Source organism: Coturnix japonica, chromosome Z (assembly GCF_054131305.1).
Source record: "Coturnix japonica strain WE chromosome Z, WE-NBRP24, whole genome shotgun sequence".
Lineage (NCBI taxonomy): Eukaryota > Metazoa > Chordata > Aves > Galliformes > Phasianidae > Coturnix > Coturnix japonica.
Window position 1 is genome coordinate 27492934 of NC_140702.1, and position 27104 is coordinate 27520037.

Here is a 27104-nt window from a genome sequence, read left to right on the forward strand (position 1 = left end):
GTTATTTAATTACCCATGTGTAGTCAAGCTTACAGATTTTGACACTTCAAATTTTTGACATCTTTTTTCCATTAGCTATATATTGTAGCAGAAAACTCGATGCTCAAGCTGCTGTATGTAAGAAGGGACCAAACGGAGTGGACTACTGGAATTATTAAATCAAACTTTGTGCTTTGAATCAGAAGATATTTACTTTTGAGGTACTGGACATCTTGAGGATTTTTACCTTCAAAAACATGAAATTCTCAGACTGATTAAAAGATTATAAAAATTACTAGTTCTACCAGGATTGGCATAGCAAAGCCTCATGTTAGTGGTGCAAAAATAACAAAAAGGATAAATATCCAAATGTTTTCCTTACTCCAGTTATTTCAATTTAATTTGTATTTTTTTATTATTATTATTATTTTTAATTCTGTTTCAGTTCTGTAGTGCGTTATGGTAATCTTCAATTATTTTATCCTGTGAATCATAAGCTGCTAAGACTGTAGAACGCAAACTGATTATTTTGTATGGAAGTAAATGTCATTATTCAGTTCATGTTTGTAACACCAGCATCATAGAATAAATTATATATAGAAACTGTTCAAAGTGAAGTTATTCTGGCATCTAAGATGTAAATTTGTATATAAAGATTTTATGGACATTGTGTTTAGATTTTCTGTGCTTTTTATACACTGAGAAAACACAAAAATAAAGGCAATCTAAAAAAAAGATTTTGCTTCTTATGAGTGAAATACAGATGCAAAGTTTAGAAAGAAATAGGCCATAGTATGAGAACAAAACAACTGCCATTTTATCAAGCAGTCCCTATGAGATCTTGCATTTCATTACATTCATGTCTTTTTTCTGCGGTGGTTTTATGAATTCCTCTGACTACTCAAAAATGTATTTCTAGCTTCATCCATTTCTGCTGCCCTCTTGCATTTCATTCTCCTTTTCCTGAGCTCAGTTTCTGTTCTGAACTGGGAATAACAAACATTCAACTATTATTCAGTTTCTGTTACAGATGTTCGTCTTTTCTTTTTCTTTCCTTTCCTTTTTTTTTTTTTTTTTTTTTCCCAATTGCCTTTGCATTTGCCATTTTCCCATTTCTGTTTCTTTTCACGTTGCCAGTACTCTTTTTGTCAATGTCATCTTTCTCCATTTCAGACTGTTGTCTGGTACCTAGCTTTGTCTGTTACCTATGGAAACTTGAACAAGTAGTGAGTTGCAGCAATCCAGTATATGGAGTCTGAATGAAAAGACTTCAAGAAACATAAGAACAGTCTTTACTATTTAGTGATCAAAATTTATCTTTTTTTTTTCTTTCTTTTTCTTCTTCTTCTTTTTTTTTTTTTTTTTTTTTCCATTTTGAGAAGCATTAATTTTTGTTTATTTATTTTGCTTCAGAAAATGGTCAAACATTGAAGACCAAAAGGTTGGCCAAGTCAACAGTTAGTACTATCTTTTTATAAAATTAAAATGCATTGTGCTGCTTACAAGTCATTCCTTTTCAGGTTGGGTCAGTTCTGAGCTCTCTTTGATGTTGTGTGGGAAACACTAAAGGCAGATTGATTTTCTGCCTCTCAAATTACTGCTCCATGTAGTAAAAAACAGACAGAGGAAGAAAATAAATGATAAATATACCCAGGCCTTCTTTAAATATTGTGAATTGCTGCATATGTATGAGAGAACAAGAAATACATAAGCCGTAAGTCTGAACTGTGAAATAGAAAGTTGAGCAGGTCTTTTATAGGAGAAAGTATAGAGAAGAAATTCTTTCTTCATTCTTCCTTTACCTACTCACTTGTGCTTCACTACTCACTTCCTTTACTCACGCACTCTCAGAATGCTCAGTAATATTTACTTGTTTTCTGTTCTTAAAAATAATGTCTTTTTAGGTTGCTGTGGATGGAAGCACTTGAAATTGATGAAACTTCCTCCATAATACATTCTAATTTCCTAATCCCTGTTCATATTTCAAATTTTGCATGGATAGGATGTTTTGGTTTGTTGAATACTTTGTATACAAAAGCATGGCAAGATACAAAAGCAAACAGGAGTTGAAATAAGAAAAAATTAGACAAGAAACAAAGTATAATTCTTAGTACTTAAGGCAATTAGCTATTTAAATACTAGTTATGTAGGCTATTGTATCTCTGTATCTTCAAAGACGGGCAGTCTTTTCAAAAGATCTCACTTAACCATAAGTTAAAGAATTGTTTGAGGATTTTCACTATTAAAACGATGTATAATATGGCTTTTAATGAGTTTCAGCAAAATAATATCTAAATCTGACCTTCAGTTTTCTGGTAATGAGAAAACACAGGAAGCAGTTTCTCCGTAAGTAATGAAGGTAGCACACTTTAGCACCTAATGCAGATTTATAACTATTTATCTTCAACATATTTCTCAACCATTTTTTCTGTATAATACATGGTTTCCATAATCATTAGTAATTAACAACATCAAGAGCTGGAAAGCAATTGTAAAAGCAAAACTTTCTACTTCAGTATGAAAACAAGTGTTTTCTGTAGAGCACATTCTGTATGAAGCAAAAGACTATGGAAAATGAAGTAGACAGTCTTACAAAGTAAGTTGTGCTACTTGTGCTTGAAGATAAGACTGTCAATGAGCAATCTACAAATCTACAAGATTTCATAGTTTCATAGTTGAAACTATGAAACTATGAAACTATACAAGATTTCTCATAAAGCAGTAAAATAATAATGGTGGCTGTGTTGTTACAACACTATAAATGGCTCTCAAACAGATTTTAGCTGAGAAAATTCAGAAAATTCAGTTTGCAGAAAACTTTGCCTTTCTTATGGTGTTTCTTATGAAAGAAATGTACTTCACAGTCTCGAAAAAAAACCATGAGCAGGTGGAAAAATAGGATGACAAAGTTATATTTTGATCATATCTGGCAAGTACTACCATGTATCAGCTCTCACAGAAGTATTGCCAAAAGTTTCTTAAATAACTGTGGAGTGTGTTTGCCACAAACATTTGATGGCCATATTTAGAACAAGGGAACTAAGTAAAACACAATATGGTGTATTAAGTGTAGCTTCAAAGGATATGTAAAGACAACTGACTCAAAAGGTTGATATTGTTTTGGTCAGAATTTGATTATTTTGGTCAGTAAAAGTCTGTCTTAGCTTTTGTACAATTTAGCATGATCTGTGTTCATGCTAAGAATGGTCTTAAACCTATCCCCCTAAAGATAAAATCCCCTTAAGAGTGGTGCACAAGAGTGCATAGTTTTCTATGTTTTTATATCCTACTTTATAGAAATAGTAATCACTAACTTAGTCTGCCTGAAGTCTTTATTTTGAGATGTTTCTTCAAGGATTTAGTAGTTTAGGGAGAGATTTGTAAATATTGATATGTGTGACTCTGGGCTTAACCATGAGTTACAGCACTGTTACTCTACCAGATTACCAGCCCTCATGTTATGGTTTGATTACAAACAGACAATAAACAATAATCCAAAATAATTCTGTTATTGCTCACAACAAGGTTCCCTCTTCAATTTTAATGAGGGCTTCAATTGTAATTTTCTTTTTAGCGTTTTTGACAAATGAAAGAAGAAAAGGTTGTCAAAAAGGCAGCTCAGTTACAGTAGCCATCCAAAGTCAAAGTGAAAGGAGGGAAGTAATGACCTGAAAGGAGATTAATCAACTAGGTAGTATTTCCAGACATTATGTTAAAATTTATTTTCATCAGGTTTGATCATATGTGTCTTGCACTCTGACTGGAAATTCTTTCACTTATTTTAGTTCCTAGCACCAAAGGCTAACCTTAGGAAAAAGAAAATCTGGTTAAAATTGAGTAGTCTGCTCTCCTTTCACTTAGGTTTTTATTTTTATAATTTTATGCAGTGTGTTCAGACCTGTTTCTGATGTTAACTTTTGAAAGTTTTACCTTTGATCAAAATACAAAAAATGCAGACTATTCAAGAAACGATTAAAAGAAATGATACAGTTCTTATACTAGTCATATGATAAGTCTAATACTTATCATCGCAGGAATCTTCTCCATGCTTTCTCTCTGTTACACTGGATAATGCAGATCAGCTGTGCTGTTTTTGCCTTGTACCCATTTTTTGTATAAACATTCTTGACTAGAGTTAGTTCATGGTAGCCTACACAAGGCAGCCCAAATAATAGGGCGGAAGGGAACCCAAGAACCTGTGCGATGCTGATGGCTGTACAGAAGTTGAAGGGAGTTACATGGAAGCTGGAGTTACAGGAGTGCACAAGGATGTAATCTATTGCCCTGCCTTTGATCTTTTTTTTTTTTTGTAGGGTGACTGCTTTCAGTCAAGATGAAGCAGGGAGATTGACGAGTGGTACTGTGACATAGCAGGACAAGTGAGGGAAGTTTTCTTATTAGATTATACATTTTGTAAAGATTTCATAATGCTTTATGGCACAAATATAATGGTGTGAAAAGCATGACCTCAATCTAAAATTCTTTGGTAATGATTGCCACAAATTACAACAAAAGGGATAATGACTTGGTTAACATGAGTCCTGTCATCTTGTTCAGTGATGCATGTTGACATGCATTCCTATCAGTTCTTAGGGATGGATTTCTGTATTTATTTATTCTGCCTTTTTTTTTTTTCCCTCCTTTTTTTTTTCTTTTCCTAATACAGTACTTCAGCTATTACTTGACAGTTTGCAAGTTCTTGTATCTCACAGCAGCTCTGATCTAAATTAAGTACAGCTGATGCCTGTGAACAGTGGTAACGAGTTGTATCAGTGTTGATTATTGCTAGGTCAAATGTAAAAGGCACACTTTTTTTGCATAGTATTTGATCCCATTTGTATCAGCATGTTAAAAATCTACATACATTTGTAAAAGATGTTTGAATCTGAATTGCTATACATTAGCCTGTGGCAGTATTATTGCTTTTTTCCAGGCTTTGCAGAAGATTTTGCTTGTAGTAGAATGTCACCCTTGAAACATACAGTTATCTTTTTGGCAGTTGCTCTTGGAGAGGAAAATGATTTATGAACTAGAGTGATAAATGCTTATGGTGCTTTACACTCCATTTGAATGGAAATATCTTACATGTGTAGAAAAGCCACGATCTTTTAAAAAAATACTGAAAAGTATTGCACTTGTTAAAGCATGCAAGTTTTACTTATTCTGGTAATCAATTCTATGGGCTTAACTATACCATTTTCCTAAATTTTTTATATTCACATAGGTAACTTCCCAGTTGAGAACAGGATCAGAAACATGTTCATATGTTTCCTTTTGCTGGCTTAAGCACTTGCACCATTTGGACAGATCTATTCATTCATAACCAGACTTAAGTTGTATTCTACTGATATTAAAAATGTCACAGTATCTTGGGGGGAGTGCTGCTGGTTTTCTCAATGCATGCAGAATTACATCAAAATGGGTCTGTCCAAGTTTGAGCTGGGAAATGATAGAGTTTGTGGCTTCATGTTCACTTCAAAGGAGACTGGCTTTTTCAGAGATAATGAGATGGTGTGTGAATTTGTAGATAAAGTTATAGTTCAGTTCTGAGCAAGAAGTATGCAGAATGAGGTGGAATTAGATGTTGAGTTAAACCTATTACTCCCTGTAGTTTCTTTAGTGTATTGGGTTTGTTTGGTGTGTTGCATTTTTTTTCCATGACATCTTATCTGTGTCTTTAAATGAGTTGCATTCATTGCTATAGACAGTAATTAAATGTGTGGAAATTGATGTTGTACTAAAAAGGGAAGTAAATCAGTGATTAAATTGTATAGATGAAATGGAGGTAATTAAAGTATATATTAAAAATTGTCTTTACAAGCCATAAAAAGAAATCCATCTGTTTAAAAGAAAATATAACCAAGAGTAAAATCAGTTTTATGTGTGCTTTTCTATAGCCCTTAAACATCTGTCAAAATTACTTTGCTAGTGTAAGTGATGGGATTTTTGCTTTTATCAGCAAACATTTCATTCATACAAGTAGAAGGCTATTAATGCAACACCCACACCACTGAGCACGCAGGTGTAAGTTGGACTCCTTTCACCAAAGATTGGTCAGAGGGCTGCTGCAGTTCTGCTTTGGGACTCTTACTAGTGCAGCTTCCCACCTCCATCTTGCGTCCTTCTGGAAGGTCACAGAGACAATCGTAGTGTACATGGTTATGCCTTCTGAAGATAACCTGCAGACTCAGTGAGGAAACAATAATGTAACTACAAAATAGTATTAAAAAAATAGCAGAAATTAATTCAGGGACAGTTTATTGCAGTACTGTACTTTCTCAGAAAATACTGTACTCTCAGAAAATGCCTGGCTCAAACTGAGACCTAAGTTTAACAGTCAGAGACTATCTGCAGCCTAATGCCCAGACATAAAAGGTTTTCGGTTGTTAGAGAACACTGAAGAGTGCTAGGTAAAATATGATTCTTTCTGCAGAGAACTGCCTGAGCAGCTATGAATGTCAAACTTTTTTTTTAATAACCACAGAATTGGCTAATCTCATTCAAACACAGAGTAGCATTTTACTTCAAAAATAGTAATAACTTTTTAAATAGATAAATGTATATATTTCAAATCTCTGATGAGAAATGAATATCAGATTGAGCTAAATTTTGTTAAGTGCCAGGGGTTACTGTTTCTCTGAATGGGGAAAAAAGTAATCCATGACTGTGGTTGGAAAGTAATAGGAAATGAAACAATGAAATGAAATAAAAAGAGGGAAAGAAGATGAAAAGAAAAAAAAAAGGGGGGGGGGAATTAAAAATTCTATGTTTAGATCTTAAGCAAATTATTCAAATCTGTACACCGTGACATTAGTACTCAAACAGCTGCAAATCCCTGAGTAGCAGAACTCATTTATCAGACAGAGATTCTATAGTAACAGACATGATAGGAAATTTTTGTATAAATGAGAACACATCACAGAATCATGGCTGTACTTGTAATCAAAGACTTTCGTTTTAGGGAGCAGAATGAAGTCTTAATTCAGGGTAAGAAGCTCTGCTCTTCCTCAGAGATTATGCTTTTATTTAGCATAGCCTGGACTGATGCTGCCATATCCCTTACTTTTGATCCAGACATTTCAGGTGAAATAAAAAATTAGAGAAGAACAATTATTTATGTTATAGGGATGATATAGCAAGTAATTGTTTTTAATTCTTGATTCTGTCAAGGAAAAGGAAATTTAAATCCAGAAGGCAGTGAAGAATGGAAGTGTTGATACTTCCACGCTCAGAAACTGGAGAAAGTTGGGCTTGATTTTTCCCTCCCACCAATGCTTTTGAGCTCTTACATCAGAAAAAGGTGCCATTTACTAGAACTATAAGGTAGAAAATACTTTTTACGAAAAAAAAAAATAGCATACAAACTGTCTTCAGGTCTATCTGAATATCCAGTGAAATACAACTTGGTAAGAATTACTTGACTCCTTATTATATGAAATCTCTTAGCTCATCTAAGGAAAAACTGTAGTGAGGGGGGATGAAGCAGTGACAGGTGTGGAAGGTTATAAGTAGTTTATTCCAATCAGACACTGCGTGAATGGTGATTTTTGTGGTTATAGAATATGGGATGTGGACTAGGTTTTACTGCTTTTAAAATACAATCATTTGGTATTTTCCTAAGGGGTCTTATAATCCCTCACTTCTAAGTATGAATTTGCAAACTTATAATAGTTTTAAATCTGTTTTGTATTTTGTTTAGTGTTTCTATGAAACACATATTCTTGTTATTTGTGTTGCTAAATGCTAAATTTGTGAAAGTTTCTGTTCTTCATAGCTTAGTTCACATGGCAATATTGAGCTCAATGAATTTGTAATCCATCTCTGGAAGATAAATCTGTAGCTTATGGAGATAGTTTTGTGTGTGTCGATATGCTTACTGTAATTCTCAATTGGCTGTAAACTTAAGAGCGGTAGTTAAGTATAATGCAAATCTATTTGTTTGATGATGGTGAGCATCCTTTATGTAGTGTCTTGACTTTGTAATGGCTGAGTCAGTTTTACTGGGGAAAAAAAAAAAAAAAAAAAAAAAAAAAAGGCTATATCAGAGCCTTTCTGAAGAAACAATACTGTGCTTGTTTGGAAGAACAGTAGATGTACCTTTTTTGTACAGCTAGATAGTAGATCTGACAAGCAGGTGTGTTCCCTGTACATTGCATGCAATAATTATATAGAACATGTTTTCAATTGCTAAAGAAGACATTGCACTGACAGTTCTACATATGACTTCTGACTGTCCTGTGTCTGTTCATACAGAGTCACAAATAGGGATTGTTTAGTCTGGAGGACACTCGTGGAAGACCTTATCACTCTCTACAGCTGTCTGAAAGGAGGTTGTGGCAAGGTGGATCCTGGGCTCCATCAGGAGAGGGGTGGTCAGCAGGGATAGGGAGGTGATCGTCCCTCTCTACTCTGCTCTTGTGAGGCCCCATCTGGAGTACTGTGTCCAGGTGTGGAGCCCTCAGTACAAAAAAGATATGGAGATTTTGGAAAGGGTCCAGAGGAGGGCCACAAAGATGATCAGGGGGCTGGAGCACCTCCCCTATGAGGACAGGCTGAGGGAGTTGGGTTTGTTCAGCCTGGAGAAGAGAAGGTTGCGGGGTGACCTCATTGCAGCCTTTCAATACCTGAAGGGAACTTACTCCCAGGAGGGGAGTAAACTCTTCGAAAGGGCTGATAATAGCAGGACTAGGGGAAATGGTTTTAAGTTGAAGGAGGGAAGATTTAGGTTGGATGTTAGGGGAAAGTTCTTTACTAGAAGGGTGGTTAGGTCCTGGAACAGGCTGCCCAGTGAGGTTGTGGATGCCCCGTCCTTGGAGGTGTTCAAGACCAGGCTGGACAGGGCCCTGGGCAACCTGATCTAGTAAATGTGTATGTTTGGTGGCCCTGCTAGGCAGGGGGGTTGGAACTACATGATCCTTGAGGTCCCTTCCAACCCGGGTAATTCTGTGATTCTGTGATTCTGTGTGTGATTCTGTGAAGGTGAGGGTCAGCCTCTTCTCCCAGGTAACTAGCAACAGAAAGAGAAGGAATGGCTGCAAGTTGCATGGGGGGAGGCTCAGGTTGGATTTTATGAATAATTTCTTATCAGAACACATGGTGATGCATTGGAACAAGCTGCCCAAGGAGGCAGTGGAGTCACCTTCCCTGGATGTAGATGTGGCAGAGGTTAGTGGACGTGTTGGTAATGGGTCAGTGATTGGACTACATGATCTTGATGTTCTTTTCCAGCCATAGTGACTCTGTGGTTCTATAAAATAAATTTATCTGACAAACAGATAGCTATGCAATACACTAGTCACATCACTGGCCTTATGGAAAGTGATAAAAAAGGAATAATCAACAAGACCAGCTCACTTTCTACCTTAGAATATGTATTTTAGCATGTACTGTAACCTATATGTGGGCACCTTTATGAATCTTGTCTTCATAGCTTTGGTGGAGATGACTGATGTCCAAAACAAAGTTCTTGTTTCAAATGAGAAATTCTGATTCTCTTGTTCCTCTGACCTTACTAAGTTAAAGTGGTCCTATTTTTTTGGCATATACTTTTTCTTTTCAAATTTTCTAAAACTGAGAATGATAATTGAAGAATTTCTGCTTTTCAGGGTGGTTTTTATTTCACAGTTTTGAGGCTTGCAAAATGTTTGGGGCTTGTAGAACCTCATAGGTTAGCAGGAGTAATTTAAATTAACTTCTGACAAGTTCCTGTGCATCTGCTTCCTGAGAGGTGTGAAGATAGTTCAACTATGTGAAGGCAGACTTTTGTGCTAAGTGGAGACATTTTAAAACTGCTATTCAGGGACCACTAGAAACTGTATTTAATAAGAAGCAATGATTTTGCATAATTTCCTATTTTAAGTGATTCCATTTCTTCCCTCTGACACTTCTGAATTAAGCCAATTGAATGAAATAAATCTTTTAGACTGCATCAAAAATAAACCTTGTTTACCAGAAATAGCCCATGTTAAGGCAGTGATTAAATGTAATTGTCTGTGGATCCTCCTTGCGCTGTGTGCTCCATCCAGATTGTGGTCTATGCTCCAAGTTTCTTACGGCAGAGATTTTAAGAAAATGGATATAATTCTGTGATTATCCTTCTGTATTTATTATGTACAAAAATAGACTTCATGTCATTATGAGTCAGGGCTCCTGATGTGACTGTTTTGAAGTTTGAGATCACTAAGGAATTACTTCATAGACACCTCTCTTGGAAAGAAAAGGGAGGACCAGTGATGTCCGTGGTTTCTATTAAGTCTAAGAGGGAATACAACTGTAAGGTGAAGAAACAGCTTTTTCAGTTTGTCGCCAGACAAGAAGTGAATGCTGCTAATAATTTCCTTTGCATAATTTACATAAATGCAGTAAGATCCTTTTAACTAGTCTTGCTCAAAGTTGTCACGTAAAGCTACTCTAGGTCATAAGAGGAAGGCTATATTATAGTTACAGTATGGTTACTGTTGTGCATTTAGACTAACTATGTAAATGAAAATATCTCAATTACCAGCATTATTTTTGGCTTTCAACAATAAATTAACTATTTAACTTATTTGGTGAAAGACATCATTGCAATTCTAAATGGTGCATTTTACATTTACATCTATTTTAGAAAGAAATGGCTTTTGTTGAAGGAAAATACGTTGATAAACATTTTAGATGTTAAAACAAATGAACAACAACAAAAACAAAACTACCTTACATGAAAGAGAGAAGAACAAAGTTTACCTTCAAGGTGATAATAGTAAACTGATCAGTTCAGCGTATTCACTGTAGTGTCAGGAATAGTAACCAATGATGTCTCCCCTTACTACTTTCCTGTTTTCTCAGCTTACTGGAGGGAAATTCCAATACAGTATTTCCTACTTCCTTTTCTCATAAAATTTGTGAACTCCATATATGAGAGGTCATTTACATGTTATAGTATTCTGATTTGTTTTTTTCTTTTCTTGAAAGGCAAAAGCTACTTGCTTTTGAGACAGATAAAGTGACATTTCAGCCCACCTTCCTGTCAGAATGTAAGTGTAAATATGCACATGTCTGACTGATCAAGCTGATCAGAAAATGAAACCACTTGAGAAAGCTTTATTTTCTGTCAATATGCTGTGGATATTTCTATGAAACAGCACTTCTGACCACCTAGACAGTGGAACTGTTCTCTATTGTCATCTTTCTTGTTTTTCTGGGGTTGTTGTTGTTCCTTAATTTTTTTACAGTTAGCATTTATAGGACTGTTTTCTCTGTATTTCAACATGCTGTTACAGTTTTGGCATAAAACAGAAATATATGATCTGTTATACACTACAAAGCATATGTAGATTATGATTTCTTTAATGGTTAATCACTAGGCTCAACATGTTCTATGATTTGTAATAAATCTGGAACTTACTATTGAGGAGCCAGTAAATACAGAGATCTTTTACAATCTGAAATATATTAGTTTTAATTCTGTCTTGATTTATAAATTGCCAATGGGATGGTAATACCTCTTTATTCATAACATAAATATTCAAACATGTATTAAAAACAATAACATTTTCAGCTGTAAAGACATATGAGCAGTTTAAGATGGATTTGAACTACCACTCTGTAACGGGAAGACTTTTTGATTTTACTAATGAGCACCACTTCGTAATTCAGAAATTACACAATAAAGAGTAATTAAATTATTGAAATGTTATAATACCAAAGAGGAGTGACTATTTGGTGCAACATCTCTCAGCTTCATGAAGCATATAACTCACTATGCTTGGATTTTACTTTTAGCATAAGTCTAGTTCTCAGTAATGTGTGAATATATCCATTTTAATTAATACTATATTTTCATCCCATCTAGTTAGAAAACTCTGCTCTGCCTGTAGAAAAGCAGAATGGCAATGTAATTAGGATTGCTTTGAGAAAAACACTGTAGCAGACATCCTGCCATGCTTATGTTATTTTAATTGGATGTTTAGCTCAGGGACGGTTCATAATTTGTCATAAACTTTAACGTTAACAAAATCAGCTGGAAGGAAACACTACTTAATCTCCTTGATTACACTGTATGGAATGAAAACTTAATTTGAACATCCTTTTTTTTTTTTTTTTTTTTTTTCCCCCTCTTTCTCCTCACCTTTCTTTTTTCTCCCTTTTTTATTTTTCATCTGACAAAGCAAGAAAGGGAAAATATGTTGATGAGCAGCTCATGCTATTCATCTCCTTGGCTGAGTAATGGTTCAAGGCTGTGCAAGTGCAGGAAGATTAAATCAGAGACTAAGCCTGGCCCACTATGCAGTGTAGCAAAATGCAGGCTGGTGAACAGTCTTTGTGTGAAGAGACTGAAGAGGCATCACAGAAAATCATACCATATTGATTTTGTGTGTTGCTTTTTGGTTGAGAATTGAGGCTGGGTGATTCTTAATTTCTCTGCTTTGGTTTTTAATTCTCTAGTGGTAACTTCTGGGAAACTGTGAAAATTTTATCAGCCAGTGGGATAAGGTTTCAATTGCTCCCTGATTTTGTAGAAGTTGCTGCAAATGTTAGAAGAGAGTATGTGATTGCAAGAAGAGAAAAATTAATCAGAGAGTTCAAATGGGGAAACTTGGGCCATGCTATAGATCTGCTAATGCATGTGTTTTTCTTATTTAAAAAGGAACTTGTGATACATTTGTTACCAGGATGTGCTCACCAAGTCAAAAATAAAGAATTCTGTTTTCACTAGTACACATTCATTGTTTTGTTGTCCAAAGGTCCTGAATCTCATTTGCTGAATGTTGGCGTGATCTGACACACGAGAGTGTTCAAACCCTCATTTTTCACTAAGTACAATTTTCTGAAAGGGGTTATTAATATTGAATCTGAACTTGATCTTTTCTGTGAACTCATACTGAGATGTTGCAATGCGCCATTTCTGAGCTACAAAACTGCTTTCAGCCTGGAACAGCAAGTGTCCTCACTTCTCTTGTCCCTTACAATGTCATCTTGGGTGTTCTTGTTATCTGTATGTTTAATCCTTTTACATTCCTGCTAAGTTTGGTGCTTCAGTAATGTTAAGAAGCGCAGCTCCCTTGAATATTACACATGGACTTATAATAAGTTTGATATCTGCTAATTTTTTATTTCTTTACCCTAGTTAAAAGAGACATCTGATTTCCCTTAATAATTTTGGTAAGTTACTCCTTTGATATGTCATGAAACCAGATGACTTCATGTTTCCTCTCTAAAGTTATTATTCCTACCTTTGTTAATAAAAGCTATCAGGATAGCAAGTTTCCATTCCCCTCTGCGACACAGCTCCCAGTGCCAAACTCAGTCCAGCCTAAGATCTTCAAAAGGCTTCCAGCTAGCTTTTTACATGTGAGCTTTTCTTGCTCTGAAACCATATTGTTCTTTTATCATAGTTAGTTTAAAAAGCATATACTACCTCTGTGTCCCACACTTGCCTATGTCCTTTGGCCAGCAGTGCACGAAAGATCACACAGTGCTTTTATCTGGTGCACCCTGGCTGAAAGCAGTTTAAAATGCATGCTGCAAGTTGAATTCTAATCTCCATCTTTAAAGGAAAAAAAGACATATCACTCTGTAACAGCAGCAGAACCAGCACAATGAGAAAATGTTACAAAAAGAATACTCACCTGCCTCTGAAGATATAGGCTTACAGAAAGACTCCACAAAGGAAGGATCTCCTGCAAGATCCTTCCTCAGTGGCAGTCAACCCTGAGATCTTCCAGTTGCACAGGTGAATTGCATCAACTTGTGCTCGCAGGGCTGACCTGGTCTCTTCTTCCAGGTGTTCAATCAGTGGTTCAGGCCATGACTCAGCAGTTCCCATACACTCCATCCCTTCAGGGCATGAACCAGTGATTGAGTGAGCTGGAGGGTGAGCCTTCCCTAATACAGGGATCCAAGAGTTTTTTGAAGTCCATTTGGAGTGGAGTGATAAATTATTATGGGGGGGAAAAAAAAAAAAAGAAAAAAGAAAAAAAATTATACTCGGTGAAAAGGAGAGATGAAAACAAGCTGTAGACTGAAGAGAGATCAAATTTTACATTCATGATTATGGATTGTGTAGAAATACAGACAGAGCTACAGGTTTTTTTCCCAGCCAGTCTGTATTTTATCCTGAGGACTTCAATGAGTTCTAAAATACTCTTTCTCATTTCTGTACTTGAGTTATTTTTTGTTACTAATCTGATTTGCTATTATGAGTTATGAATATTTGAAGATATGAAAATGCTTTGTGTTTCTTTTCATATTTACTTGTATCTGGGGAGAAAGTATCTCTAGAATTAATGAGACGAGGAACACCAAAGGCAAATGTAGCACTCTTACATTCCTTCCCTAGTCTATCTGAACAAGGTCTGTGTTGAGAAATGTTCTAGCCGCCCCTATACTGGGCTCCCCTCCATGAGGTCTTGAGTATTTTCATCTCCTGGTACCTCAGCCACAGCCCGATGTTGCTCTGGCTAAACTATCCTAGGCTCCTTTGGAGTAGATCCTCAGTCTAGTGACACTTCAGTATTGGAAAATTTGTCTTTTCCATGAGCTAAGTGCTTACTCCCCACAGTTGTCTGCAACTAAATTGCCTACTGCCAGCTGTGTGAACATTTCTAGTACAGTTTAAAGTCCAAGTGGAAAGAGGTGGGCATAGACAAGCCTTACGGTGCCTCACTGGCATTAGTAGCCCACTCTAAGTAAGCTGACATAAAAAGTGCAGTGTCAGACCAAGCGAGCACCAGATGCCTGCCTTATTCTCTTTACAGTTCAGGAGAGTTTCTGAACAAACTTCATGGTGTACAGGATTCTGTTATACAGGGTGAGGTCTATTTTCAGAAAGAGAAATTCCTTCCAGGGTTTCTGACCCTGCTTACTTGGACCCATAAGGTAACTAGACCTCCCCAAGACAGATTTGTTTCCCTTCCTTGTCCTCTGCAGATGGTGATGTGATGATTATCTGAATTGTTTCAACGTGTCTTGTAATAAGCTAATACATTTTTTTAAAATATGAACTTACTGAAACAGAATTGCATGACTGTGTAGCTGATCAGAAATCTGAACACTGTGATTATTCTTCTGTGTGCATTGTTACCACATAAGCTGATGTACAATTTACAACTTATACTCAAAATGGAAACGTGATGTTTTTATGAATAATGGATAATATTATGTGTGGGCTGACAACTTATCACATTTTTCAGAATTACACCAGAAAGAATTTTTACTCAACAATTGACCTTTTGTTACAAAAAGTTTATAAGCAATTACGTTATTTTTGTGATAAGTTTGATTTCTTAAGCTTTCAATTTTTTAGTTCTGAGTTTTAATGCAGAGGATTATCATCCCATACTCAGATCTTATGTAGATTCTTCATGTGAATGAAATACCCCTTTAAGTCACTGGAAAATATTAAGTCTTCATGTTAAGGAGAACTAAATTCTGAATAGCAGGATGAATAAAGATCAGTAGTTGTTCCTGTTGATTGTATTCCTAATTTTTTTTAAAGCTAAATTTAGATCAAATGTTGGGTAGTTTAGTGGCATTGTAGACTTAAGAATAGCTAGAGTGGATGGAGTATAAAGTAGCATGTCTTTGCTGTTAAATGCAAGCAGTTGTTTTTAAACAGTGCTCAAAGAAAAATTATGTTTATTTACAAACCGCTATTCACATTCCATTATTTAATATACAATAGTCTTGAAATAATGTGTGTTGGTTTGGGCTTTTGTGTGTATGTAGAAAGAAATTTTGTTTTTTATTACATCAGTAAATCATGAAAATTACAGTTTCCAAGCTTGCAATGCAAATTACGTTGCACTTACATATTATCTATTGTATTTCTCTGCTGTGAAAATCAAGAGTTGCCTTTATTCCGATTTGGTCCATCTCTTTCTTTTTTTCTTCTTCCTCCCTTCCCCCCCCCCCCTTTTTTTTCTTTTTCTTTTTCTCATTTTTCTTTTTTCTTTTTGTTCCTGCTTGTAATTCAGAGTTGCATTGGTCACAATCAGATTATCTGTGTTTCTTGCCAACCTTTAATTTCAGTGGCATTAAAAGTGGCAAGCAGCAACTCTTGCCAACTCTTGTATTAGTTCTGCCATAAGAATTGTTTAGAAGGCAGCAGAATCTCCAGGAAAATCACAGAGGCATTCAATATGAAAAATTAAAACACTGTGCATACCTTTGTACGGAAAATAGCTTTTCCATTCACCATTTTCAGTAAGCATAAAGTAATTGTGTTATGTCAGGGTACGTGATTGTTTGGCCAAATATTCTCCGTCTGCAGTAGCATGTAGAAGATACCAAGGGTGAGGCAGAAGAGAATAAAAGCATGTTATGACTCAGTTTTACCTGGTTTGCCATCAGCCTGTAGCACTGAAATGTTCTGGAGATACTGTGCCTTTGTGTTGAACATAGAGATGATGGAAGATTAGGCTGTGTGCTTAGTTTTTGAATGCATTAAAATTCTTGCATCCACAACTTGTTGAATTCTTGAGTGTGGCAATCCTCACTATCAGATCAAGCTGGGAGATGTAGAGATGGAGCACAGCCCTCCCAAGAAGGTCTTGAGGGTACTGGTGGACAGCATGCTGAACATGAGCCAGCAATGTGCCCTCATAGCCTGGAAAGCCCAGAAAGTATGCTGGGCTGCAGCAAAAAAAAAGGGTGGCCAGCAAGGTGAGGGAGGTGATCCTGGTCCTCTGCTTTGTGCAGTGATAGGTAACCTGGAATTCTGTGCCCAGATGTGGACTCCTCAATAGAGGAGAGACATGGACTTGTTGGATTGCATTCAAAGAAGTGTTACAGAAATGACTCAAGGGGTCATACTTCCCTATGAGAACAGGCTGAGTGAGCCATGAATTTTCAGCATGGAGAAGGCTCTGGGGACACCTGGTAGTGGCCTTCCAGTATCTAAAGGGGGGCTCTAGGAAAGGCAGACTCTTTAACAGGGTCAGTTGTGATAGGACAAGGGGAAATGGTTTGAAACTAAATGGTTGAAGATTTAGAATGGATATAAGAAAAATGTTTTTTACAATAAGAGAAGTAATGCAGTAGAACAGGTTGCCGAAAGGTATGGTGGATGCTCCATTCCTGGAAACACTGAAGGACAGGCTGGATGAGGCTCTGATTAAGATGTAGATGTCCCTGCTGAACTAAATAGTCTTTAAAGGTCCATTCCAACTCAGTCCAATTCTGTGAGTCTGATCTCTGGTTGATGTGTCAGTATTTACCTTTCTGGTTTTGAGTCTTATGTGTCTGGGCTCTCTATATGAGAAGAGATTTTGATTATTACTATTCCCCTCCCTTATAGGCCTGCCTCAGAGCTAGCCCACTGTAAAATACTCCCTTGCATCCTAGTTGTGTAGCAATCTAACAGTACACAAGTGATTGTCCAGTGGCCTTGGCCAGTGTCTCTCTCTTCCTAAGTTATCAATTTAATTTGGAGCAATAAATTATTGACAGACTAACAGCAGGTGGTGTTCAAGATTCAGATGTGCTATGGAGTTACATGGTGGCACAGTTATACTTCTGAATCTCTGAATCGTTCTGGACTTGTCAGTGAAGCAAAGAATAGCAGGGGTTGGAAGGGACATAGTGTGATCATTGAGTCCAACCTCCCTGCTAAAGCTGTTTCCTACAGTATGTCACAAGTATCCAGATGTGTCATGAATATTTCCAGAGAAGGACCACAGCCTCTCTGAGCAGCCTGTTTCCGTCCTTTGTCACCTTCACTTTAAAGAAATTCTTCACATATTTTGTGTGGAAATTCCTATGTTGATTCTGTATGTCCTGTTCACTTTTTCTTTCATCACCACTGAGCAGTGAGGTGATGTTAGCACATAACTGCCTGCTGTACAATTGTTTAACATTCCAGAGTGCTAACAACTGGCACGCAGTCTCCTATCATTCAGCTATAATTAGGATTGCCTTATTCGCATGTATTTTACGTTTTTCTGCACATAATTTAATCCGCTGTTTTATTACCTAGACATTCAGTATCATGACAGCTTTTGAAGGCAGCTTTACTTTGCAGAATGGTTTTAATTTTGATATTTTCAAGTATCTGAATTTCCTCCTCCTTTTCTAGATCGCTTATGACAGCACTGACATTTTTACACCCTTGCACAGATCCATTCTCTGAGAAAAACAGCCATCTTTCCCTTTGCTTCCTAGGATCAAATACCTTGTTCAGAAGTTTCAAGAAGTTAGGATCATGTTTTACAGTGACTGTCGTCTGCTAAAAGTATTTCTGGTAAAAAAAAAATACACTCTTTTAAATGAAACTTGCTTTGAAGATTGAGATTACATAAATTAAATGTGTAACGATTGTTACAATTGTTTCAATCTTACTCAGATACCCTTTTTGTAGAGAAAGAAGATGAATTCAAGTGATTATGATCAGAGGATGTAAGAAAGAGCAGTACACTGGGGACTATAAAGAAGGATGCTGATAACCATTCAGTAGGCAAATGGGCTTTGCTTTTTTCTTTTGTTTTCGAGTACTATATTTTCTTTCTTTCCTAAAAGGAAATGTGAATGTAAAGTTCTAAATGTGAAAATCACAGATGCAACTTTTCTCATAAATAACCTTTGGAATGGTTTTATAATTAATAAAATACTGTTACTACTGTTGTTTTAAGAAAACAGGCATAGGTGTTAGGATTTGTTACTGAAAGAATATAGAAGCACAGTTGCCTTGCAAAGCACACAGTAGACAGTTTTAATTAAAAGGAAGAAGGAAGGGAATGGAGCATGTCACTGAAGAGATGGAAATGAAACCTCATCAGATTATGTTTTTATGTGATTAAAAATGTAAATCATAGGGGAAGGAGGAAAAAAGATTCTTCCAAAGAGAACACATCCTCACCCAGGCCATACCTAGGCCATTCCCAGGAATTTTTGACTAGAACTCAGTTATCCATCCTGTAATCTTTCTGTTCTGTCACTGTTCATCTCTAATTCACAGGGAATCCACACTTGCAGTGTAGCTTAAAAAATGCTCACCCGAATAATAGTACAGAGGGATTTGTGGCCTAAATGGGATGGGGAGAGATGTTCTATAAATTTGTCTTAAGCCTCTGTATTTCTGAATATGACAATGCCTATTTTTTGTTCATGCCAATTGCTTTTTGAATACTCGTTGTAGATCTTATCTTGCTAAGAGTTATTGTACGTTTACTGCCTTATGCTTATTATTATTTCCTGTAGCAAAATCTCCATTCTTTAAAGAAATGGAGTAAAATGGTTTACAAGTTTTCTATCAGAGACACTATGTCATTACATGGCACAGATGCCTCCTGTCTTGATTTCCTCAATATGTTTAAGACAAACTTCAATACCAATCTTACAATCTGACTATACTTAAACTTACAACACATCATGGAACAAGATTTGCTGTGTCATTAGCACATTTTCCATATATACTTATTACTGACCAGTCTGGTTTTAGATGAAAAAGACCAGACTCTTTTTCTACTACTCAGTGACAATTTTTCTGTGGAATTAGAAGGTGCTGTGGATTTTACATTTATTTATAGACCGAATGTTTTACTCCTCCATAATGCTGCCTTTTAAAGAATCAATATTCATCATAACATTAAATATATAATGAGGTAAGAGTGCTCTTAGGGTTGAAGCTGAGTCAGAAGTTGTTCTATGACTTCTCTGTAGTTCAGCTGTTTGGACAGAGCCTATAAAAAACAGATATTTTAAAATCCTAGACTTCTGCTTAATGCACAAAATATATCTCTTCACTATTTTGTAGACATTACAATTAGTAATTTGTCAGAAGTAGACTTTTCTTGCCACAGAAATATGTTGGAAATCAGTCAAAATGAGTTATACCAGCAGAATCAGTAGTTTAATTTATGTACTGTTATATGTATCACTGCTGGCACACATATTCTAATCGTTAAGTATCTGTCCCTTAATTCTTTGTCCCATTGTTGGTCCCCAACTGAAAAAAAAAAAAAAAAAGTAAAAAAAAAAAGTTGTGTTGAAATTAAGTCCATTTACTTAATGAATACTGAGTAGCGCAATCCATTTGCCTATGGCTATAGGAGGTACAGGCAGCTATGTACTCTGTAGATAGAAATCCAGGGTATTGTTAAAAATGCATCTTCAGTGCTGCAAACCTCTTATTAAGGATCTGTGCTAATTAGGTTTTAGATGTATTTGAATACTCGATGTTTCACACATAGCATCAGCCTGCACATGAGTACTCAGAAAAATTACAAGCAGACCTCAGTTACAGGTTTGATTAGTGTTGCAATTAAATCATAGACTAAAGAATGGCTTAGGATGGAGGGGATCTTAAAGCCTATCAATTTTCATTCCCCTGCCATAGGCAGAGCTGCCACCCATTAGATAGGATGTGCAAGGACCCATCCAACCTGGCCCTGACCACCTGCAGGTGTTCCAAAAGCTGGGCATCCCCAGCTTTCCTGGGCAGTGTGTGCCAGTGCCTCACCACAATCTTTCTTCCTCTTATCCAACCTAAATCTCCCCTCTTTTACTTTAAAGCCATTCCTCCTTGTCCTATCACTGTCTTAATGTCAGTGTAACAAAGATGATCCCAAAGTATCTGCCTTTCTGTTTAGTTAGGTTTAGTTACTTACTGTGGCTTCTACTGTAACAAAGACCAAAACCAAACAAAACCAGTAGTCTCTATTGAATATTTGGAAATTCTGGGCTTAAAGACAGCTGTGGTCTGCCAAAATCATTCATGATCAGCAGTGCCAATGTAGATCACTCTGTTGGAAGAACCAACATCAGTTAATGTCTTTCTTTTGCCCTCTGTTTTCTAGATGCAGCAATTGTTCCATGAGAATTATGAACACAACCGCATGGGTTATATTCAAGACCTTCACAACAGCAAAATTCATGCAGCTATAACACTTCATCCAAACAAAAGGCCAGCCTACCAATACAGGCTGCACAATTACATACTGAGTCGCAAAATTTCCGAACTGCGCTATCGGACCATTCTTCTCCACAGGGAACGTGTCCTCATGAGCAAGCTCAGTAACAGCAAAGTAACAAAGGAAGATCAGCACCTGGGAGTGATACCATCTTTTAATCATTTCCAGCCACGTGAAAGATCCGAAGTCATGGAGTGGGAGTTCCTGACAGGTAAATTTCTTTACTCAATGATAGAGAGCCAACCACCCCGGCAGAGCGTGAGCAATGTCCTGAGGGCTGCGCTAGATGACACCGTGATGCAAGTCATGGAGATGATAAATGAGAACTCTAGATCTAGAGGAAGGCTGATTGATTTCAAGGAAATACAGTATGGATACCGCAGGGTGGACCCTATGCATGGTGTGGAGTACATCCTGGATTTACTACTCTTGTACAAAAGGCACAAAGGAAGGAAAGTTACAGTTCCAGTGAGACGTCATGCTTTCCTTCAGCAACTATTCAGCAAACCCTTCTTCAGAGAAGCAGAAGAACTAGATGTAAGAAGCCTGCTGGAGAATACCAATACTGGCACACAATCGTTCTCTTTTCTTTCAAATTCTTTAAAGATTTTTTCTTCATCGTTCCAAGGCACCAAAGACATTGTGGGACACAGTGACAAGAAAATACATATTCTTGTTCCTCTTATAGGAAGATTTGACATTTTCTCAAGATTTATGGAAAACTTTGAGAAGACTTGCCTGATTCCCAGACAGAATGTAAAATTGGCAATAATTCTCTTCAGTTCTGAGTTAGGACAGGACTCCAGTAAACACATAGAGCTGATGAAAGAATATAGCATTAAGTATCCTAAGGCAGATATGACTCTGGTTCCTATGGCAGGAAAGTTTTCCAGAGGTTTAGGTCTTGAAATGGCTTCATCCCAATTTGACAATGGCACTTTGCTATTATTCTGTGATGTTGATCTCATATTCACACCAGACTTCCTACAGAGATGCAGAGAAAACACTATTCAGGGAGAACAGGTTTACTACCCTATAATCTTCAGCCAATATGATCCAAAAGTAGTATATGGAGGCAACCCTCCTGCTGACAGTAGTTTTATTTTCACAAAAAGGACTGGATTTTGGAGGGAGTATGGATTTGGAATCACTTGTATTTACAAAAGTGATCTACTTACTGCTGGTGGATTTGATACCTCAATTCGAGGCTGGGGTCTTGAGGACGTAGACCTCTATACTAAAGTGATAACATCAGGCTTGAAGGCTTTTAGAAGTCAAGAAGTAGGAGTTGTTCATATTTTTCACCCAGTTCATTGTGACCCCAGTTTAGATCCAAAACAATACAAAATGTGCTTAGGATCCAAAGCAAGTACATTTGCTTCAACCATGCAGCTCGCTGAACTCTGGCTAGAGAAACATTTGGGTGTCAGATATAATCAAACTGTCTCCTGACATCCCAACCCATTTGGCCTTTTAAAGGGAGTTTACCTCATTATTTTAACTATTTTATTTTGACGTTGTATTTTTAAGCTCCCTTCTCTTTGTCTTCCAAAGACTGCTGACCTCAAACAAGATGAGTCTGCTGTTCACTGATGTTTCTTATGCCTACTGAACTGATTAGGTGAACTCTTTCAGATTTCTCTTATTTGAAATTCAATCAAATCATGGCAATCACATGATCTCATGGAACACATCCATCACAAGAGACTACATCAGAAGAATATTCTTTTTGTCTCTAGGATACAATATCATCTTTGTTGTATTTCTCAGACTTGATGTGATACTAATATTTAATAGTGAAGGTACCACAAAAGTGCTTTATGCTTCTTCTGGGGATGGAACTTTGTTAGATAAACTTGAGTTTTATAATTTATATGAGGACTTACATGTATAAACACTACTTTTCTTCATCTTTAGAGTTTCTAAAGTTAGTGAATAATGATTGTACCTTTATTTTAAAAAAAGAAAGAAAAACTGAGGAGTTACTTGCAATTGCAACTGGTACTGGCTACCAAGTTACCTTATGTCTTACTAGAATAACAAACTCCTCACTGTTGTTCACTCTCCATGTAAATGAACTTTATTTTCACAAGGAACAGAATTTAGTCAAATTCTCATGTACACTTAGGAGATCTGTGAACCAATGTCCTTCATTTGCAGGCAAGAAGCTATGACATAACGTGGTTATTTATGACAAAGTGCAGGCAAACAATAGTCTTTTTTTGAAACACATAAGTTGGTGTTTCTCTTTTTAGAATGAAACTCTAATATATAATTTTCTTTTACATTCCTTTCATAAAGCTGCACTTGGTAGAGAGTGTTAGAAGTTGAAGCTGTATCTTTTTTTATGTTTTCTGTGAATATTGGTACTCAGAAACAATTTGTTGTTAAAATTAAAATAATTGTAGAATAATTATTTAAGTTTCAGAATTTATAATTGCTGGTCAAAATTCCTTGCCAATATATTTATATTAGTGGAGGTTATAAAACTGTGTTAAAATCTATCTCTATGGACAGACTGATGTTGTCATATTACTGATTTATGGAGTAAAGTATTTGAAATGACACCAACTTAAGAAATATAGAAACCAACTTTTTGTATTTTAGAGAAATGTTTATATGGGGATCTACAAATGTGTGTATGTGTGCGGTGTGTGTGGGAATGTCCCTATATATACATTATATAGAGAATCATAGAGAATCATTTCAAAAGATGTTCTTTTTTTCATTTCGGGCAATGAATTTGTTGCAATTATTTTTACCACATGCTTGGAACATTTCGTATTATACTATGCTAAGACTTCAAAGACGTCCAAGAAACCATAAACCTTCAGCCAAACTTAAATACAGTGGGTACATCTAATCTCATCTTAGTACCCTAGATTTCAAACTGTATTTCAAATTGAACTGGTGTCAGCAGTTTACGGGCTGGTTTGGCCTGGTTCTGTAACTAGTGGGGTGAGAGGACACAGGGACCCGTGCCCCAGGAAGGGGATAGGGGAAAAAAGGGAAAAGGATAGAGAGATGGGCCTAAAAGCAAAACAGCAGCAACAGTCTGAGGGGAGACAAACTGTTTTATTAATTAAGATATCAGAATGCAAGATAACATACCATAATACAGAATAATATAGTATACTTAGAATTGAAGCTAGCAAAATAAAATAAATGAGAGTGGGTGTCCAAAAGCCAAAGGCCTTACTCTAATGTTGTGACGAGACAGCACCTGCCTGTCAGGTAACCTACCAAAGCCTTTTATCTTTTCCCACTGAGCAGAAACAGTAACAGAACAGCGAGCAGTCTGCTGGGGATTGTTGTAGTTCTTCTCTCTGGGACAGGTACTTGAACCTGGAACATTAATTTTTAATTCCCAGTGCATGGCATGATTTTATGATGTGGAATATGATAACCAAACATCATAAAACCATGACAAGTGTGTGTGTGGGAGGGGGTGGGGGCGGGAGAGGGGGAGTAAGCAACTGTTGAAGTTTTCATATGCTTAAAATTTTAATATGATTAAATACATTTTTCATAGTGACACCCCCTCTTGCTACCCCATCTTGGGTTGGAATTCAGTGGCAAGTCTATTTGTGTGAAGATATCCTGATAAAATTTCGTAAGGCACCAGGAAGGTGCATAGGTTAGTTACTGTGCAAGAGAAAAGGCATGCCTGAAGGGGAATGGGTAAGCTCAGTATTAAAGGGCTGGCCATAGCCTTTTTGTATGCTTTAAAAGAGGCCAGTCCATTGCCTCAGAAAAGGTAATAATTGTGGTAGATGACAACAGATAGAAAGTAACTCATGCATGTCCGCCCTCCTAAATGAGAGCTTCTTGCTTGTCATTCTTCTGGAAATTCTTTTCTTCCTAGCCTAGTATCAGCAGCTCAAATGTCTGGAGAAAATAAAATTATTAGAAAATAAAAGTAGTAGTTTTGAAGGGATTCTTAGAGACCTTCCCCTTGACTCTGCACGAGTGCAAAGCTCTTGCTTAGTTCGATTAGAAAGCCAAGTGCGAGGAACAGGAAAGTGAATTCCTGCTGATAAGTGTCTGTGATGATTTCATAGAATCATAAAATGGCTTAGGGTGGAAGTGACCTTAAAAGATCACACAGTTCCAACCCCTTTGCCAGGGGCAGTATTGCTAGCTACCAGATGATGCTGCACAGTGCCTCATCCAGCCCAGCTTTGAGAACCTCCAGGGATGGGGAATTCACAGCTTCTCTGGACAGCCTGTGTCAGAGACTAACTGCCTTCCGAGTAAAAAAAATCTTACTAACATCTGATCTAAATCTCCCCTCTTTTAGTTTAAATCATTCCCCCTTGTTTTATCACTACCAGACTGTGAAAAAAGTTGGTCCCACTCCTGTTTGTAAGTTCCCTTCAAGCACTGGAAGACTGCAATTCAGTGTCCATGGAGCCTTCTTCAGGCTGGACAAGCCCATCCCTCTCAGGCCTTCTTCATAAAAGAGGTGCTCCATCTGTGCATTTTTGTGGCCTCCTCTGGACCTGCAGCAACAGTTCTTCCCTTGTGTGCTAGGGATCCCAGGCCTGGAGGTAGTGCTCCAGATAGAGTCTCACAAGAGCAGAGCAGAGGGGGACAATCACCTCTCTCTCCCTGCTATCACCCCTGTGTTGATGCAGTCCAAGATACAGTTGGCCTTCAAGGCTGCAGGAGCACACTGCTGTCTCATGTCCAGCTTCCCATCTACCAGGACCCATAAGGCCTTCTACACAGGGTTTCTTCTCAGGCAGTCTGTACATGTATCTGGGATCTCTCTGACCAAAGTGCAGCACCCTGCACATGATATGGTTGAACTTTGTCAGGTTCCTTTGTGCCCACTTTTTGAGCCTGTCCGGTCCCTCTGGGTGGTGTCCCCCACTTCTGTTTTGTCAACTGTACCACCCAGCTTGGTATCATCAGCAAACTGCTGAGGGTACATTTCAACCTTTCCTATTCAAATGAAGATACTTCTCTGAAGCCCTGTGCATGATTCTGTGGGTTTTGCTCCAAGTTTCCTTACACATTTCATGCACGTGAATGAAAATGTGAGTGATAATGGAAATTATGATTACAAACGTGTAAGGAAATCATTATCCACTGAGATATAATCTGGTGCTTATTTCAGTTTTTTAACTTAGAGGACAGAAGGTATTTGCTCAGCTAGAAGTAAAATAGTAGAATGAAACAAGAAATTAAAGTAATCATCCTTTGGGGATTAAGATGTATACAGAGGGCTTGCAGGCTCAGGTCCTAAGCAAAAAGTTAGTATCTACCAGTATGAATATTTATTTAGTGTCTGACTGGTTCATTTGTTTATATGATGAATGACTTTGTTAAAAATATATATATATAAATGTTTATTATGAATTATTGCATTGACTTTTGAAATAACTATCCTGAGATAACTTGAGAACTTGTGTTAGTTTGTTTGAGGAATAAATGCTTTCTAAAGAGATCATATTAAAAAGGAAAAAAGAAGCACAAAAGTGTTAGAGTAATATTGTGGATGTAGAGATTAAAATGGGAATGTCTCTGCTAACCGTTTGCTTTTGTCTAATATGAATCACAATCTCAATTGTAAAATGAAATTTCTAAATGTACATTGTCCCTTTACAAATGTGTAATTAATGGATTCACAATAGAACAAAATGGCAAGTTTTTCCAAAACCTCCTTATTCTGAAAATACGTTCCCTGTTTTCACTGCTGGGAAGGAGCTTGCATACTGTTTGCACTTGGGCTTTTAGACACTGCCATTTTTAAAATGATCCCAGAATCTTAGCAACACATGACGTAGCCCAATCCTTTCATTGTTTCCAGTTAGCACTACTTAATTTGAGAGTGTTTGCATCAGAGTATGTTTTTTCTCAGCCTGGAGAAGGGCAAAGACCCTGGGGAGTGAGGTGCTTGGCTTTGGGAGTCTCCGTCTTCTATCCAAAGCACTTCCTGGCTGCTACCAGCACTGCTTGACATGTCTCCTTGGAGTTGCAAGTAGGCAATCCAAGCCAGCATAGAAGAGCTGGTTGCTGCTGCTGGGTGCAGAAGTACAACTTTAATCAGAGCTTGTGATGAGTGAATAGAATAAGTCAAACTGAATTGGTATTGGGGTAGGGTGGCATGGTGTCATGCACAGAACTTCCATTTTCCTGTGGAAAGAGGAATGTGATCCCTCTGAAGCTCCCTATTTCCTGTCAGGGATCTTAGTGAAGGGAAGGGCAAAAACAGTAGTCCATACACTCAGTGGG

At 37.0% G+C, this 27104-nt stretch overlaps 1 protein-coding gene across 5 annotated transcripts in view; it reads left to right on the forward strand.

Annotated features, from left to right (window-relative positions):
* Positions 1–27104, forward strand: part of CHSY3 (chondroitin sulfate synthase 3) — a 131055-nt gene that overhangs the window by 76688 nt on the left and 27263 nt on the right. The window contains exon 3 of one of the 5 annotated variants that reach the window (XM_015849402.3): positions 20751–26528. The exons of 2 other annotated variants lie outside the window; for them this stretch is intronic. In XM_015849402.3, the coding sequence (XP_015704888.2) occupies positions 20751–22316 (1566 nt within the window). In that variant the 3' untranslated portion in view covers positions 22317–26528. 2 more of the 5 variants (XM_085528375.1, XM_085528370.1) reach the window with 2 other exon arrangements.